The following is a 17,036-nucleotide window of genomic DNA, read 5'->3' as shown; positions in this document are numbered from 1 at the left end:
GCTCCTCGGGACGCGGGGCTGGCACCCCACCCGTCTCTGGGGCTGGTGAGACTCCAGCAATCGGGAAGCCTCAGGGGAAAGCACCAGAACCAGGTGCAGGAGCCACCGTGCCTTTTCCCCCCAGGAAAGGGACATGTGTCCATGTCCCTGTCCCCTGGTGCCCGTGGGGACCAGCAGTGACACCCGTGTGCCCCTGCAGCAGCTCAGCCGCTGCCTCGCTGGTGCACCGCCTGCTCGAGAACCAGAATAAACACAAAATTCACAGTTCTGTGGCCAGTTCTTGGCCACAACGCCTGCCCGGGGTCGAGGGAAGCTGAAACAAGCAGGACCCAGAGGCCAAGGACCACCCTGTGCCAGCCGATGGCGCCGAAAGTCAAAGCTCATCTGCCCAGAAATGCGCTCTCATCGCCCAGCAAGAGCAACCCCAGAGATGTCACGAGACATCACTGGTGTCCCTTGTCCCCTGCCTTGCACCCCGGCTGGCACCAGCCCAGGCCGTGCAGTGGGCTCCAGTCCCCGTGCCCAGCCCTGACCCGGGACACGGAGCCCCTTCTCCGGTCCCCAGGGCTGGGCACCTCCGCTGCACGCGCGTCGGGGCTGCAAGCACATGCGCAGTCTGGCTCTGCTGGGAGAAACGTCTTTATTGAGATGTTGGCTTGGACGGGAGACATTTGGGGCTGGGCACATCTCGGGGGGACAGGGAGTGACCACGAGGAGTGGCTTCCAGGCACCGCAGAGCCCTGCCAGCTCGCAGATCAGAGCCAGCCCCCATCACAGGGCAGAGACCAGAGCTGGGGGTGCAGCCACCGAGGACCGTGAGCTTTGGGGGCGTCCTGAGAGCCAGGGCTGATGGCTGGCTTCTCCTCCGTCCCCTGCACCACCCCATCCATCCCCGTGCTGTCAGTAGAACACCTTTTCCAGGTAGGTGTTCAGGAACATCCCCGTGGGGTCCAGCTTCTCCCGGACAGAGCAGAATTTGGGGAAGGCCGGGTACATCTTCTCAAAGTCCTTCCTGGTGCAGCTGTGGGCCTGAAGGAGAGAAAGAAGCACGGGGGGCTGTCCATGGCTGGGGCACACACTGCCAGGAAGCCCCCCTGGGTAAACCCCACACGCAGAGGGCTGCACCGCAGCTCCTCGAGGCACCCATCTCCCTCTGGGGCTCTCCTCTGAGCCTCTCCCAGCCGCAAAGCCCCCCCCAAGAGAAGGGAGAAGGACCCCCCCCGAACTGCGAGGCCACCTGTACCTTTGCCCAGTGCGGTCTCCCACCGTACTTCTTCATGATGCCCTCGTAGGTCAGCCAGTAGTTGAGCCGGGGCACGTTCTTTCCATAGGGTCTGAGGGACAGGTAGGGGGATAACATCAGGGGCCGTGGAGGGGATTGCACACCCTCCCCAAAAAAACCCTCACCCAGGGCAGAAGGGCAATGCCAGGGACCCATTGCTGGCTTTTTGACCTGCACCAAGAGATGGAAACTCTCTTGGAACCATCACGGCAGTGCCCAAGGCCGGGCTGGATGGGGCTGGGGGCAGCCTGGGCTGGGGGCAGGGGTCGTGCCCATGGCAGGGGGTGGCACTGGGGGGGCTCTGAGGGCCCTGCCAGCCCAAACCGCTCTGGGATTCTGCGATTCCATGCCACCAGCACGGTGGTGGCTGAGCTGTGCGCTGCTGCTGGCAGGTCCCCGGGCACGGCTCCCGGTGCTCCCCAGCACAACCCGAGCAGCAGCAGGAGAGGAGAGGAGAAGGAGGGAGCTGCAGCTCACCTGTACATGATGATGTTCATGTAGCAGCTGTCCCGCTGGAAGCAGGGACTCAGCCAGATCCCGTCCCCCCGAGCGAAGCGCACCTCCACGGGGTAGTGCGCCACCATCTTCGGGTTGTTCTCCAAGGCGGCCTTCAGCTCCAGCAGGGCTTCCTTCGTCTTCTCACTGCCCAGGAGCAGCACAGTTAATGTCAGATCCCTTTGAGTTCGAACCCCCCCAGGTCCATCCCTGGCCCCACGCTAAGTCAGGGCCCATCCCAGCACCCCCCTCCCATCGCTTTGCGCCCTGGGACGTGGTGTGCGTGGAGCTGGTGCCCCGGGACAGGGATGTCAAAGGTCCCCATGCGATGTTGGCAGGCGGCAATGGTGCCTGCTAGCCAGGACCCTTTCCCCGTGGCCTTGCTCCTGCTCCGCGCAGCGTGGGCTGGGGCAGAGCACGGGCAGGGGACGGCGTGTGGTTTGGGGCGGCCCGCGGAGCCGTTTACATGGGGATGGCCCAGTCCTGCACGTGCTGCTTGAAGCGACACTCGTAGTTGAAGATCTTGTAGCTGACGGCAACGTTCTCCACCCGGGAGCTGAAGAGGAGCCAGAAGAAGAAGCGGTTGATCCAGCACACCAAGCTGGGCACGAAGGTGCTGCAGGGGGGAGAGCAGGAGGTGAGACCCCGGCGCCGGGGCATTGCCAAGGGCAGGGCGGCAGCTGTGGTGCCCCAAGCCTCATCCCAGGGATGCTGGGCAAGGGGGTGCCCTCTGAACGGGGCTGGAGCCCACCCTGGGGCTCAGGACTTGCACCCAACGCCGCCCCCTAAAAGCTCCTTCTCTGCTGCAAACCCTCAGCACGCTGCTCTTGCTATGCGCACACGAGAGGGCAGTGCAGCCCCAGGCACCAGCCCCAGCACAGCCCCGCTGCTCCGGCACAGGAGGCCGCTCGGAAGGGAGCAGGCAGCCTTCTTCATCCCCTTCTTCCCGGGGATGGATGGACGGGGTGCTGCGGGGCGCAGCCCTCCCCTGCCGCCATCCCGAGGACACCCAGCAGCACAGGTCTTCGTGCAGAGGTGCAGGGAGCAGAGCAGGATGAGGCCAGCCCTGGACAAAACCCACCCGAACCCGCTCCTCCCGGGCGCTGCCCGGATTGCGCTCCTACCTGATCCAGAGCAGGAACTCCAGCAGATAGTAGCCGACGGCATAATCCCAAAACCAGCTGGCGGAGGAAGAGGGGGGCTGCAAAGCCAAGCAGGGGAAGACGATGGTCATTAGGGACCGGCAGGGACTGCATCCTTCTCCACCCCACTGGGGAGCACGGGTTTGGAGAAGGGCACCCCAGGACCCCCAGATCCCTCTCCCGTGATGAAATAGGGCCACATCCAGCCCCAGAAAGAGGGCAGGCTTCGGGAGGGGGGGTGCTGAGGGCTTGCAGAGCCCCAGCTGTGGCCGTGCTGAGGGATGCAGCTTTGGGCACGGCCCCTTCTCCCTTCCTGCCCGGGCCCAGCAGCACCTGCCTTGTTGGTGGGGTCCTGGTAGATGACGCTGACGTTCTCACTGTGCGGGAACCACAGGAATCGGAAGTACTGGGATCTCTTCAGGTGGTCCTCGAGGTGATCGAGCACCTGCAGCAACCAGAGGAAACGGGGCCTGCAGCTCTGGGGTGGAACCAGGACGCACACACACAGCCGGGATGTGCGGCACGGCCCCATCCCAGAGACGTCCCCTGCTCCGAACGCAGAGTCGCCAAATTATTCATAAAGACACAGAAAGGAGCTTTAGGAAAGGCAGCTCTTTAAAGACACCGTGGGCGAGCTGCCTGCTGGCAGCCGAGGACAGCAAAGCACAGGGAGGCGCAGAGGTGACAGCCGGGACAATGCCGGTGACGGGTTCGGGGGCGGCTGCAGCCCCAGGACAAACTCAGCCTTGTCCCAGGGACACGGAAAAGAAAATCTCCAAGGGCGTCTGTGCCTGACCCAGCTGCACACACAGAAATGGGAAGACACACCAGCCCTCGTCCCTGCTCTGTGCAAGGCTGCCGAGGACGCGTGCTTGCCCCGGGCATGGTGCTCTCGGCCGGGGCTCCGTCACTTTTCGAGCAGCCTCCCCATCCCCAGCTCCTCCCAGCAGAGATCTTCCATCGCTTCCAGCTTTGCAGGAAGGCGCAAAGACAACCCAGAGGCTTTGCTTCCAGGAATTTGCTTGACACAGGGGAAGCGTGCAGGGTGCAGTGACCCACGGACATAACCCCGGGGAGGTCACGGCTGCTCGCTTCCAGATTTGTATTAACGAGCTATGCTTCCAGATTTGTATTAACGAGCTATTAATCAGCAGGCTGGGCTGTTTTAGCACCCAGCATTTCGCTGTGACCCCACCATAAGGCTACGGCCATCGTGCACTCGCTTCAGTGGCTGTTACCTCAGGGTGGGTGGGACAGCACACAGCCATTCCTGCAATTAGTGTTAATTAACAACCGAACGCTGCTGCCATCAACCACACATCTGCACTGCTTGCAGAGCCACGAGCTCTCTCCAACAAGGTCCCAAGGCAGCCCGTTTTCTGGCTGGAGAAGTCCTTATTTTCAGCTCCTTGCCTCCCCAAGGAAACAGAGGATTGTGCAAGCAGAGACAGAAGCCATGACCACGCTTTTTTTTTTTTCACTCCTTTGGTTTAGGAACAAGTGCACCGAGGAGCTAAAACAAGTGGCGGAAAGAAGGGTGCAGCGGGCAGCAGCGCTCTGCAGCTTTCCCAAGGTGATCCTGCGGCGCCCGCTCGTCTTCCCGAGCGAAAAAAGCAAACTGCCAGCAGGGCGACCTTTAAAATGTGCGCCTTTGATCCCTTTGATAGAGACAGATCGGTCTGAAGTAAATAAGCCGTCGGCTTTGTAGGCTAATTGCAGCAGAGCCGAGGGCAGCGAGCTGGCCGGGAGTCCTTGGGGACGCTACCGGCCGCCTGGGTTGGAGGCAGAGGTTGGCAGCGGAAATCTTTTCGCTGTTACGTGGCCAAAGCACGCAACGGAGATGGCCCTGGAGCACAAAGAGACCCGGGGGATTTGCTGAGCTTCGCTTCCCTCCCGGAACAAACCCCTCTGCTGCGTAAAGGCCGGGTCAAAACACGCTGTTGCCTTGTGCTGGCTCGCCGAGCCGCGGGTCGGGCACGGTGCGGGCTCGATTGCCCCAGCTGGGCCCTGGGGAATGGGCAAACGTGGGGCAAGTGGGCTGGGAGCAGGGGCAGACGTGGGCAGGGTGCTGCGGAGGATGAAGCACACAAAGTCACTGGCATCCATCCCTTGGGTCCATCGTAGCGATGCAGGAGAGCCAGGGAGCACGGGGAGCTTGTGGTTTGGGGGAGGAGGTGGGTGCTGAGCCTCCCCCGCTGCCCGTGCCCCCCTCGGAGATCCACTTCCACGCACCAAAGGCAACCCCAGCGCAGGAGGGACCAGGTCCAGGCCCTGCACTGTGAGGGGATGCACAGAGGTTTGGGCACCGGGCGGCCGTGGGGGACCTGGGCTCAAGGGATGCGTCCCAGCACCCTGGGACCCCTCACGGAGGGTTTGGGTGCAAAGCAGTAGGCTCAGAGCCAGACTTCTCGAGGCTCAGGTGGCCTCAGGTGTGCCACGAACCCCCCTTGTCCTTGCCTTGCTCCCGGTCACCGTCGGCAGCCAGAGCAGCTGAGCGTATTCCAGGGATGAAGACGATCACGAGGCCAGAAAAGAAGGCATGCAGACCTTACATAACTGCAAATCCAAGCCCGGCTCCTCTGACACATATATTATTTGCAACGTCTTAGATAACTCGGGCTTAAATATTTCAGGCAACCTGCTCCCTTGCCATTATTCTCTTCCGCTTCGCTGGGCCGCTCGACATGAAAGCCGGAGATCTGGCAGCAAGCGAGGAGCAGCGACAACGGAGAATTGATAATGGCACTAATATTTATAGAGTGCATTCCTGTTTTGTCCTCCTGATAGCCCCGAGGGACAGGGAAAGACACGCCGGCCCCGCCGGGCCGCGCGGTGCTGAGGGCATGCCCCGAGCAGCCCGGCCCCTGCTCGGCACAAGGCTCCAGCTCCTCGCTAAAAGGCAGATTAGGAGGTGTAAAACCTTCCTCCGGCTGGCACCCCTCCATTGCTCAAGGCGAGATTGGCCCTTAGGAGAGGTCCAGGGCAGCGCCAAGCCACCCTGCACATCCCTGGTCCCCGGGGAATGGGGAGGGCACGCCGTGGCCGGACCGGGTGGCCCCAGCGGCACCTTCCAACCTCAGCCACTCGGGGATTCTGTGAGGTTTGGGCCGAGGAGAGGTGCCAGAGCCTGGCTGAGGATGAAGCCACGAGGAGCTGGCAGACCCTGCCACGTTTAAGTGCATTTAAAGCAGGGAACTCTCTGCCACGGGACACCAGGGCAGCCGCAAGCGCTTCCCAGATAAGACGCTCCCGAGCCACGAAACACAAACTTGTCGCCTCTGCAGCTGAAGACACCTGCGAGGAGCTCGGTGCGAGCTGCCAGGGCACACTGAGAAACGTCTCTGGGGGCTGCCGTGCTCCTCCAGCTTCCCTGCCTGCTTCCCGGGCTAAACAAGGCCCTGCAGTGCTGCAGCAGAGGTGGCAGCAGGCAGGCAGAGATGCCAGCACACCTGGGGATGTGCCCGGACCTCCCCGTCCTCCTTCTTGTGGCACCTTACGAGGGCCACCAGGTTGCTTTGGATCGGTATTTACAAAGCCAACCCTGCAGAAGCGTGCTAAATTCACTCCTGGTGGTGCTCCAGCCACCCCAATAGCGCGCTGAATAATTCAGCCCTTAAAAAATTAAGGACAGCACTTCTCAGAGCTTTGCTGGTGCCGCAGCGCTGATCAATCCTGCAACGAATCCTGCTGCTTCGGTCCAAGGACCGTCCATTTTTCATGAGCCCAGCTCAACCAAGTTTTGTGCCGTCGTTGGCCAGGGCTGGAAGCGGACCTGTGGGACTCGGATGAGACAACGGCTGGAGATGCTGCTGAGGTTTAAGCACCAGCGGGGGTGTCAGACCTCGCAGGAGGACAAAGACGACCAGAAGCTGACGCAGATCCAAGCTCCAGGAGCATTTGCTTTCCGTCGCCACTGGTTTCTTCTTCCTGCTGGATGCTGTGCCTCAGTTTCCCTATCCAGCAAGGTAACTCCTTCCAGTGAGTCCCGTGGTGTTAGGAGGCCATCAGGTCTCACAAGGGTCTATCTGCAGGTGGTCCTGTGCTGTTGGCTTTAGCCTCCAATGGTGCAGGTGACCTGGGACAAGCTCAGAGCCAGCGGTGGGGGGCTCAGCACCTGACTGAGGAGCTGGCCACATCCAATGTCCCAGCACCACGAGGGTGGGAGGGCTCTGAGGAAACGCAGCCAGCCGTTAAAAGGAGTTTATATAACGGCGGAGATGGGGAAAGTCAGTTCTGATGCGCTCCCAGGAGAAAGGGTTCCTCGGAATTGCTCTCCAGAAATGCCTGCGGGGCCTTCAAAATGCCCTCTGAAGGATGTGCATCGCTCCCACCATAGCGGGGTCTCAGGGCCGTGCCAGACCCTGATCTAGGAAAGACCAGGTCAAAGCCCTCCTCAGGAGGTCACCTCCGCTGGGGGGAGGTCCCAGATGGGGCAGCCACCAGTGCCATGCACCTCCGTCGAGGTGATTGGGACCTTTGGTAAGACGGAGACAGATGAGGCCAGTAGTTTGCCAACATGGCAAATAGTTTAAAGGGAGTTTTCCACCGCGGGGCTCCATGCAGCTCTGTGGCTGGGTGCTGAGAAGGGATTTGTTCAGCTCGGCCCTTGAAACGTGCCACCCACTGTGCCCTTTCTTATCCCCAGCGTGGTTCCTCTCAAGTTCAGCTCAAAAAAAAAGATTTAAACCCTGGGAGATGGAGAACCCCATCACAAAAACGTGCAGACCTCACACACAAGAAGGGATGGAGGTACGACCGAGAGCACAAGATGCTCTCGGACTATTTCAGGTGGCCCATCTGTCGCTGGGAGAAGCGAGGCTCCCCGCTCGCGGTGCAGCAGGAGGCAGCAGGATGCCTGCGGGACCCGTGGGACACGAGGCACCCCCTTCTCCTCCTTCTTGGCACCCCCTTCTCCTCCTTCTTGCTCGGGCTGGCCAGCACGTCACCTCGGCAGCCCGGGGTTTCCAGCCAGGGCAATTTCCTCCAGCTGGAACAGTGAATCTGCACCAGGCTCGGTCCCACAAGACGTGGGAATGATTCAAAACCGCGGGATACATGAAAGATTTAAAACCCAGGAGGGTTATGTGCAGGGGACGGGCTCTGAGCCAGGACCCCCGGGGCTGGTTTCTGCCGCCTGTGGGCTGAGTCAGGCCGGGACCACTGATGCTGAGAAGCGAGGATGATGATGCAGAGACACAGCCCCGTTTTCTCCAGGCTGAGCAGTTTCATCCCTGTGCCTTTCCCTGCAGCCCTCCCCTCTTGCCCAGCTCCCCTCTGCCCATTTCTCCTGCCAGGAGCTTTGCTCAGCCCCAGGGAGCCCTACCTCGGTGAGGGTGGAAGGGAAGGCCACCTCGTGCAGGTGGAACTGGGGCACGCACTGGAAGGTGACGGTGAGCACGACGCCCAGGCAGCCGAGGTGCAGGCGGGTGGCCTGGAAGATGTCCGCGTTGACGGACTCGGAGCACTCCAGGACGTCCCCCGAGGCCGTCAGCAGCGAGAGCGCTACGACCTGCCGGGAGCAGAGCAGGGCCGTCAGCAAGCGCTCGGCCTGGTGTCCCGTCCCCAGCCCCAAATCCCGCATCCACCCCAAAGCCTCACGGCCGGGGGCTGCGCAGGGAGACCCTGTACCACAGCCAGGGTGATCTCTGCTGAGCCGGGCCCCACCAGCCCCAATCCTGCCACCTCTGATGCCGTGACATAAAAGGACCCCCCTCTCCCTGGGGATGCCAGGAAAAGCCAGGAGCTGAGGAAGTAAATCTCCCCCACATGCCTTCACCTCTCCACACCCATCAGTGGGATCACCAGCTCTGGGATCACTCAGGCTTTGAGCTAAGAGCCGAGCGTTTTCATAACTGCCTAGTTAAAAACCAACCTGGGCACTACAGAGGCTTGGTTTGGGGGGCCTTCAATATTAGAACTACTTTCCCTTTGGTACAGAGCTACTTTGTTGAATTACAGGAGCATAAGCACAGGGACAGAGGACCCTGGGCCTGGATCATGGTGTTTTAGGGTCCCAGGGAATGAGCTGGGCTGGCCTGTGGGGGGGCACACGGGGGCTGTGCTCACAGAAGCCCCCATAGCGGCAGCACCCCGGGGGCAGGGTCCTTCCTGGGTCAGGCTGACCGGCCCCAGAGCGGGGACAGTCCCCGCAGGCACCGGTCGATGTCCCTGCATCGAACCCATCCCGCCAAGTCTCACCTGGGTGGGGAGGATGCCGTGCTTGATCCCGGTGTTGTGCGTCCCCGTCCCAATCACACCGGCTGCTGCCACCTCGGAAACGGCTCCCAGACTGCGGGCAGACAAAGGGGCTGGGTGAGGACCTGAGCCTCCTCCTCTGGGCACAGCAGACATCCCAAGGCAGGGCAGAGAGAAGACTCTCCCACACCTCCTGCTAGGATACTCCAAAGTTTGATTGCCATTTGCTGTCAAAAACTCATTTCCAGTCTGATTTCATCGACCATCAGCCTCCTTTGGCCTACTAGAGCTGCCTGTTGTTGGTCTCCACCCCGTTCAAGGCATCCCTAGGACAGAAGCTCTCATCTTATTCATGGAATCACGGAGTCCTGGAATGGTTTTGGTTGGAAGGGACCTTAAAGCCCACCTGGTTCCAGCCCCTTGCCATGGGCACAACACCCCCACCAGCCCAGGCTGCCCCCAGCCCCATCCAGCCTGGCCTTGGGCACTGCCAGGGATGGGGCACCCCCAGCTCCTCAGGGCAGCCTGCAAAAGGAAGGCTTTCCTCCTCATGTCTGACCTAAACCTGCCCTCTTTTAGCTTAAAGCCATCACCCTTTTTACGGCTGGGGAGCAGAGTTTTCCTTCATGACACAGAACACACCAGGCAGGCGGGTGCAGGAGAAGTACCGGTGTGGGGATGAAGGCTGCCCTCGTCCTGCTCCGAGGCAGGATCAGCTCCTCCATCATGAGGGTTTTGACCTGCATTCTGCAGGACCCCAGCAGAAACCAGATCCCAAACCAAAAGGCCCCGTTCTGCTGTAAAAGCTCTCCAAGCACCCCCGATTTGCTAAGTCCCAGCATTTGATGACCCAGGGCAAGGACGGACACCTGGGGGACACCCAGGGACAGCCCCGCACGCGTGTCCCACTCACTTGGCCAGGGCCAGCCCGTGCTTGCTCAGCTCGATGTTCAGATCCGAGAGGAAGATCCCACCTTCCACCGTCACCTGCTGCTTCTCCTTGTCCACCTGCAAGGGACGGGCACGGGGACGGGCAGAAGAGGAGCACCCCATGGCACGCTGCTCCTCCGGAGGCGGCTGGTGAGAGGAGAGCCGCGTGCCATGCACACCGGGCTCCGTGCTGAGCTGCTGCCCCTCTCAAACCTTCCCCCAGCTCCAAACATCACCCAGCCCAGTGGTGCCACTGGTTCCTGCCCTGTTCCCGGTGCCTCACAGGCATCCCCTCTCCCTCGCCACGCTCATTGCAGGCAGCAGACAGCCCCAGCAAAGCGGCTCAGCCCTGCCGTGCCAGCTCCTGCTGCAAGGACAGCTTCTGCTGCCGTGCTGCTCATCCTGCTGCTGGCAGGCAGGGCTGTCGGGGGGAGCCCTGCCGTCATTAGTTGTTGCTGTTAATTACCAGTAATGATCCAGAGCTCAGAATCTGCTGCTACAGTCAGGATGTCTGCATCCTCGGCTGCACACACACACGTGCAGGTATGCAGAAACATGCATGTATATGCACACGTGTGCACACATACACGTACATGTACACACACAGTGTGTGTAACCAGCTGGCCATGCAGCCCCAGTAAGAGCCCAGTAAGAGCCCAGTGCTCCCTGCTCCCCTGAGGTCTGGGTGCAGAGAAGAGCAGGAGAGCCCCAGCGGTCCCCGTTCTCCCCAAGGTGCTCAGGACACGATCCAGAGCCCCCCAGCAAGAGCTGTGCCCTTCACAGCATCAAAGGGAGCAATCCCCCTCCCTGCTGCAGGGACATTTCTCACCCGACACAGACATAAACCTGGGGACCATGGACACCCAGACGGGTACCAAAGGCACCTCTGCAAGCTTGCACCCAGCAAGCCAGGAAAGGCAGAGCTGCCAGAGGGCTCCTGTCCACCAGCAGGCAGGGCCATGATGAGGACAAGGTGCCGAGGTTCTGAGGCTGTGATGAGGACAAGGTGCTGAGGACAAGGTGCTGAAAACCCAACGAACACATCCCGGGAAGACATCTTCACTTCCTTGCAATTTTATAGCTGCTCCATATGCTTCCCGTGCACAAGGAATGCTTTTTCATGGGGGAAATGCCCGTTCCCCATTCCTGTGCCAGCATTTTCAGGGGCTAGTTTAGGAAAACTCCCCTCTCGTCCCCTGCCCCAGGTATGGCAGCGCCAGTGCAATGCCCAGCCCTCGGTGGCCAACCCGACAACGTGCCACCACTGCTCAGGACCACCCAGCCAAAAGCAGGTCTCACCTTGAGGATCCTGTTCATCTTCCCCATCTGGATCATGAAGTCGTCGGTGCAGGCGATGTCGGAAGGCGAGTGGCCGCCCCCCACCACCTTCACCCTCTTGCCCCGCTGCCGGGCCATCTCCAGGATCTGCGGAGGCCACAGGGAGAAGGGCAGAGGCCCCGACCTCCACTCTCACCCCCGACACCACCATTACATTCAAAATTCACCCATTGGGGTTGAATTCCCCCCCCAGAGCCCGGACTCCTCCTAACACGGCCCTCGGGACCACCCCAAAATGGCGATAACCCACCGGAGCACCCCTGGGGGGCCGCAGGCTTTCCCTGCCTGGTTTCTCGAGGTGCCTCCCCCTTACCTCCCGGACCTCCTCCACCGAGGTGGGCTGGAAGTAGAGCTCCGGGCAGGAGCCGTACGTCTTGGCCCAGTTCTGGAACCTGACTCCTCCTTGGCCGTGAACCTGGGCCAAAACCAAGAGGTGAAGCAGAGGAGAGCAAACCCCCCCCAGTGCCCTTCACACACCCCCCCTTCCCCATCAAAGCCCCCCTCCTGGGGCCAAGTTCCCAAATGCCTGGCCCTTTGGGGGCTCAGGGGCTCACCCCAAACCCTTGGAGGCCCAGTGGTGATGCGAACAGGCCGGCTGGGCCCACTGCAGCCAGCCGGGCCCATGCTGGGGACATATATATGGACATAAATACATATAGAGCCCTGCTTTCACTGTTTGCGTGGCCCCTTCTCCTCTGCTCTCTTCCCAGACCCGGTCTCAGCACCCCGGGCACCTCACATGGCCCATGGCCGGGGGCAGCTTCCCCCTGCCCACAGCCGGCCCGGACGGGGCTTGGGCAAGGAAGGAGCCGACATGGGGCCAGGCACCGAGCCCCGGAGGAGATGGTGAAGAAATTCTTTACGATGAGGGCGGCGAGGCCCTGGCGCAGGCTGCCCCGAGGAGCTGTGGGTGCCCCATCCCTGGCAGTGCCCAAGGCCAGGCTGGATGGGGCTGGGGGCAGCCTGGGCTGGGGGCTGGAACTGGGTGATTCTTCAGGTCCCTTCCAACCCAAACCACTCCAGGATTCAGTGATTCTATGCTCCGTGCTGCCCCAGCAGACGTGTCCCACCTCAGCACCCTCACCATCCCCTGCTGCCTCCTTCCTCACGTCCCCTCCTCTCCTACCCCCCCTCATCTCATTTTCCTTCCCCCCCCTCTCTCCGATGGGTTCAGCTCCTGTGCAAAGACCCCAAATCTGGCCGAACTGCTCCAAGAAGCAGTAAGGGCTCTCCCAGTGGGGTCCCAGCACCTCTGCCCCTGCCACCCCAATGCCCCCCTCCCAATCTCCCAGTCCCCCCCACACACACACCCCGCAGGCTTTGCAGAGCTCCCAAAGGGAGATCGGAGCCCTCGGGGCGAGGGGAAGGGCAGCTGGGGCTGCCTGAGTTCAGAGGTGGAGGGAACAGGCAGGCTGCTTTAATCTACAAAATGTATTGAAAAAAGCAAAAGAACAAAATCGAGGAAAGCAGGTGGTCAGTAAAATCAGAAATCTGTGGGTTAGAAAAAAAAAACAGAAAAATCAGAAAAAAATCAGAAAAAAAATCAATAGAAAAATCAGAAAAGAAAAAAAAAAAACAGAAAAAAATAGAAAAATCAGAAATCTGTGGGTTAGAAAAAAAATTAGAAAAAACATTCCTACTCAGCAGCCGGAGCCTGACCTTATTTCGTAGGAATCTGCTGCCTTCCCTCCCCCCTCTCCTGATAAACCTTTCTTGTTTCTCATCTCATCATTTAATTTGTTATTAAATCCCCGTCGAAGGTCACAACAAATAAAGCCCTGCCTGCCCCGCCGCGCTGCCTGCACCTCCCTCCCCACCCCAAGTGATAGGAAATCCGCCCCCCCGGCTGGGTGGGCTCCCCCTTACCATGCTGCTGGCCTCCCGGAGCTGCTGATGGAGCGGGGAGGGGGACGTGGGGGTGATGTGGGGCGGCGATGTGGGGCGGCGATGCTGGATGATGCGGGGCGATGCAAGGAGATGATGCGGGGCGATGATGCGGGGCGATGGGGGGCAGCGATGTGGGGCGATGTGGGGCGGTGTGGGGCGGTGTGGGGCGATGTGGGGCTGCTCCTGCTGCCTGGGTTGGCGAGCAGCTGCTCCTCAGGCCTGGGGTCAATGAGTAACAGCCCTGCCCGGAGCTCTGCAGGGGGAGGAGAGGGGCTGCGCCCTTCGCCCCAGGCAGGTGGGGGGAGCCGGGCTCACCCTACAGGGATGCTGTGAACCCTGGGGCTCTGGGAGGAGACTCTGCACGAGAAGGCACAGCATTCCTCGGAGCAGCAGCTGAAGGGGCAATAGGGAAAAGCCCTGCCACGTTTTGGGGGCTGCGTGACCCCCGGCTGTGTGTGCACGGGGCTGGGGAGGGGTGCCAGGTTTGGCCTCCAAGCATCGCCTCTCCACGCGCACTGGGGTTCTTCCACCGCACCTCGCACGCTCGCCGTGCACCCAAAACTTGCTCTCCGTGAGCAGAAGGGGAGGCAGGGCCCGAGCAGGAGCTGGTAGCAGCTCCCCGTCGCCCCTTTCGTCTGGAGGACGGACGGGCGAGCGAGGAGCGGCGCTTGCACGAGCTCTGCGGCGCGCCGAGGCTGCGCTTTGGTGATAAGGAAGCCGTCCCCAGCCCCTCATTAAGGGAGGATGATAACGAGTCACCCGAGCCGCTCGCACCCACAGCAAGGTGACCCACGGGGAGGGATCGGGCAGGGAGCTGTGTCTGCAGGACACGCTGGGACACCCATCCCTTCCCTCATGCAATTACCGACCGGGGGAAAATTGCTTCTTAATTACAGAGCAGGAGCAGCGCAGCCTGCGACGGACCCCGCACCCCCCCCCCCTCCATCAGAGCTCTCCACCGGTCCCCACGTCTCCCTTCAAAGCTCCTTGGCCTGCTGACCATCCCGAGCCCCCGCTGCTGGTTTTTTCTGCCTGCATTAGAGCAAATTAATGAGTAATTCGCCGACACGTCTTCCTGCCCAGATCGACGCCGAGGGGGGGCAGCTGATTGGGGTCAGACCCCCCTCCGCGCCGGCCCAGCTAACAGCTCCGGGGCCAAGTGCTGCACCAGCAGGCGCAAAGGTCAGCAGAGCCTCCGAAAACAGCCCAAGGGATTATTCATTAACAGTGCAGGTGGGGGATGCACATGGCGGGGGGAGCAGGGGCTGGGACACGGCTCCCCCTGCCTGGGTCTCCGCACGCTTTTGGCAACCAGGGTGGGGTGACACAGGGGGGTGACCCAGCTTGGGCTATTAAAGCTGAGCAGCAGGGAATCATTTGATTAAATAAATAAATAAATAAATAAAAACAAGGGGAGGGGTCTGTTGCATTTTGCCAGGTGGTGAAAAAAAATGTGTTTTTTTTTTTTTTTTTTCTGAGTGTATTTGTGAATCAGGGAAGGTTTGGGTGGGATGGGAGATGCCCAGGCATGTCGCGTCTCCCTCCTGGAGCAATTGCTGCAAAGCTTGGCTTGGGTGCTCCTGCAGACCCCGGGGAACGTCCAGGGCAGGGCAGGATTCAATCCCCAGGGCTCATCTCCTCCTCCGCCCCGGGGCCTGGGCAGTGCCTGCAGACAGGAGCCGCTGCGGCGCCTCTGCAGCTGCTGGCACAGCCCTGGGGCTCTGCTCTGGGCCACTCTCCAAAAGCTTATTTTTAGGAAACCTGCAGGAATTTCCAACCTTTGCAGCTATTCTCCTCACTGTCACATCTCATACCCACACTGCAACGTGTTCCCAAATTGCAATGCGTTCCCACATTGCAACGTGTTCCCAAATTGTAATGCGTTCCCAAATTGCAATGCATTCCCAAACTGCAACGCGTTCCCAAATCAGAGAGAATCAGAGAATCATTTAGGTTGCACCACGGTCCCAAATTGCAATACATTCCCAAATTGCACCACGTTCCCACACTGCACCACGTTCCCCAATTGCACCACGTTCCCCAGTTGCACCACGTTCCCAAATTGCACCTGGGGGCAGTGGGGTTTGCCCAAACTGGCGGCTCACGGCTGGAGCCCTCTCCCCTCTTCTCTGCCCCCTGCTCCTCCCAGGGCTGGCTGCACACGGGGGGTCTACCAGAGCCACGACCCTGCCGTGCAGATGGGGTCTGGGGCTGGGCTTTGCTGCAGAGATCTCCGAGGGTCTGGGAGGTGAGAGCAATTCGAGCACTGGCAGCAACCAGCTTCTTTTCTTTTTTTCCCTCCTTCTTGCTTCTCCATTTAAAAATAAAAGATAAAATTGAATTATGGGCGGCTTTTATACTTTACTTCTCCCCTCTCAGCCTCTGAGGGCTTTTTCCTCTTTCTCCTTCCCCTGTTAATTGCTTTCTTCATGCTGTATCAGTGGGATGGGACCCCCGGACCGCTGTCACCTGCTGTGGGGAGCTGGGTTTTGGGGCTGTCCCAGGGGGGCTGCGACCCTGCACACACACAGGACCCCCCTGTGTCCCCCTGGGGATCAATGGCCCTGCTGCCAGGCCCCTGGCTGCCCCGCAGCGTTCGGGGAGAAGCCGATTAAAGGCAGAAGAAAAAAAAAAAAGATCAAAGCCCATTTCCAGGGGACAAGGGGAGCCAGCCCCAAAACCCGGTTTGTGAAGCTGTGGCCACGTGGTTTGAGCTCTGGCTGAGCGAAGACGTTCGGGACCCGGCGGGCCCTTTGCACTTTGCCCAGCACCATGGCACCCGCTCGAGGGGAAAAACCCCGCTGGGAGATGGAGCCGGCCCCGCAGGATTACCTGAGCTTCCCCCAGGAATGCAGCCACCAGGGTTGTAATTTAACAGTGCTGAGGGCTGAGCCTGGCCAGGGGCTCGGGGTCAGCGTGAGCCGTGCCCCAAAGCTCCTGTGGTTCCTTGGTTCCCCCTGCAGAGTCAATATTTTTCACTGCAGGCTCATTTCTAAGGGGAAGCCAGGGCAGATGTGCATATTCCAGCCCACCCCTGGCGTACGTGGGGCAAGAGCATCCCATAAAAACACCCCTCGAGTGGCTCAGCCCCCCCAGCCACCAGGCTCTGCCTGCACCCCGCACCCCAGTGCGTGCACCCCATGCCCATGTGGGTCCCGGGGGGGACCAAAAAACACCTGGCAGAGGATAACTGATGAGAATTGCAGCTTTTCTTCCCATGCACAGGGATAAATCTGGCACCAGGCTGAGGGGCTGGCGCCCCACGTGCCATCGGGGCAGGTGGCGAGGTGTAAGTCCGGGTGGGGGTGGCATTAAACCACCCCCCAAGTGGTGCACAAATACCTCCCCGGCTGGATTTATTCTTTGCCAAGGCCAAACCGCTGAGTCTCCACTCCCAGAGGGCCACGTAATGATTTTTCTTCTCGATACTAATATACTTTTTTTTTTTTTTTCCTGTTCTTGAAGGTGAGCGCTGTGATTTATGGAGCAGGAATTGCAAAGATTTTTCTTCTCTGAAGCTGGCCTTTTGTGAGCTGCCCCTCGCGCTGAGGCAATTTCTTTCAAGGCTCTGCTCCTTAAATCAAGGACTTGAACCCCCCCCAAAGCTTCTCCCTCACATTTTCTGCTTTCTTGATGCTTCGGTGACCCCCAGAGGGGCTGGACATTGGCCGTGGGACATGACAAGGACGTGGCTCTTTCGACGCCTTCGTCTCTGCTGCCAGCGCTCACCAAAACGTCGCGGATCCATTTCGGGGGGCTTCTTCCCA

At 60.3% G+C, this 17,036-nt stretch overlaps 1 protein-coding gene across 3 annotated transcripts; it reads right to left on the bottom strand.

Moving 5' to 3' along the window:
- Positions 1-623: 623 nt before the first annotated feature.
- LOC310896911 (L-gulonolactone oxidase-like) lies at positions 624-13,508 on the bottom strand. 3 transcript variants are annotated; one of them, XM_083829845.1, is made up of 12 exons: positions 13,249-13,508; positions 11,696-11,797; positions 11,344-11,469; positions 10,028-10,122; positions 9,118-9,208; positions 8,243-8,428; positions 3,257-3,364; positions 2,902-2,978; positions 2,244-2,393; positions 1,760-1,924; positions 1,244-1,334; positions 624-1,029 (listed from the first exon to the last, which is right to left on the bottom strand). In XM_083829845.1, exons 1-12 carry the CDS (start codon positions 13,249-13,251, stop codon positions 901-903), a joined length of 1,323 nt encoding a protein of 440 aa, XP_083685971.1. In that variant the 5' UTR covers positions 13,252-13,508; the 3' UTR covers positions 624-900. The 3 variants fall into 3 exon arrangements, with proteins under 3 accessions (XP_083685971.1, XP_083685973.1, XP_083685972.1); XM_083829847.1 differs by lacking the exon at positions 13,249-13,508 and adding an exon at positions 13,042-13,224; XM_083829846.1 differs by lacking the exon at positions 13,249-13,508 and adding an exon at positions 12,693-12,968.
- Positions 13,509-17,036: the final 3,528 nt, after the last annotated feature.

The sequence above is a fragment of the Anser anser genome (assembly GCF_964211835.1).
Source record: "Anser anser genome assembly, chromosome: 3".
Taxonomy (NCBI): Eukaryota; Metazoa; Chordata; class Aves; order Anseriformes; family Anatidae; genus Anser; species Anser anser.
This window is presented reverse-complemented; position numbering and strand designations above follow the sequence as displayed.

What these genes read in the sequence shown, in the direction of transcription:
- LOC310896911 (XM_083829845.1), bottom strand. An exon ending in ACGGCATCCTCCCCACCCAG is followed by an intron (nt 8,429 to 9,117) that starts GTGAGACTTGGC and finishes TGCTCCCGGCAG; the next exon opens with GTCGTAGCGCTCTCGCTGCT. An exon ending in ATGAACATCATCATGTACAG is followed by an intron (nt 1,335 to 1,759) that starts GTGAGCTGCAGC and finishes CCTGTCCCTCAG; the next exon opens with ACCCTATGGAAAGAACGTGC.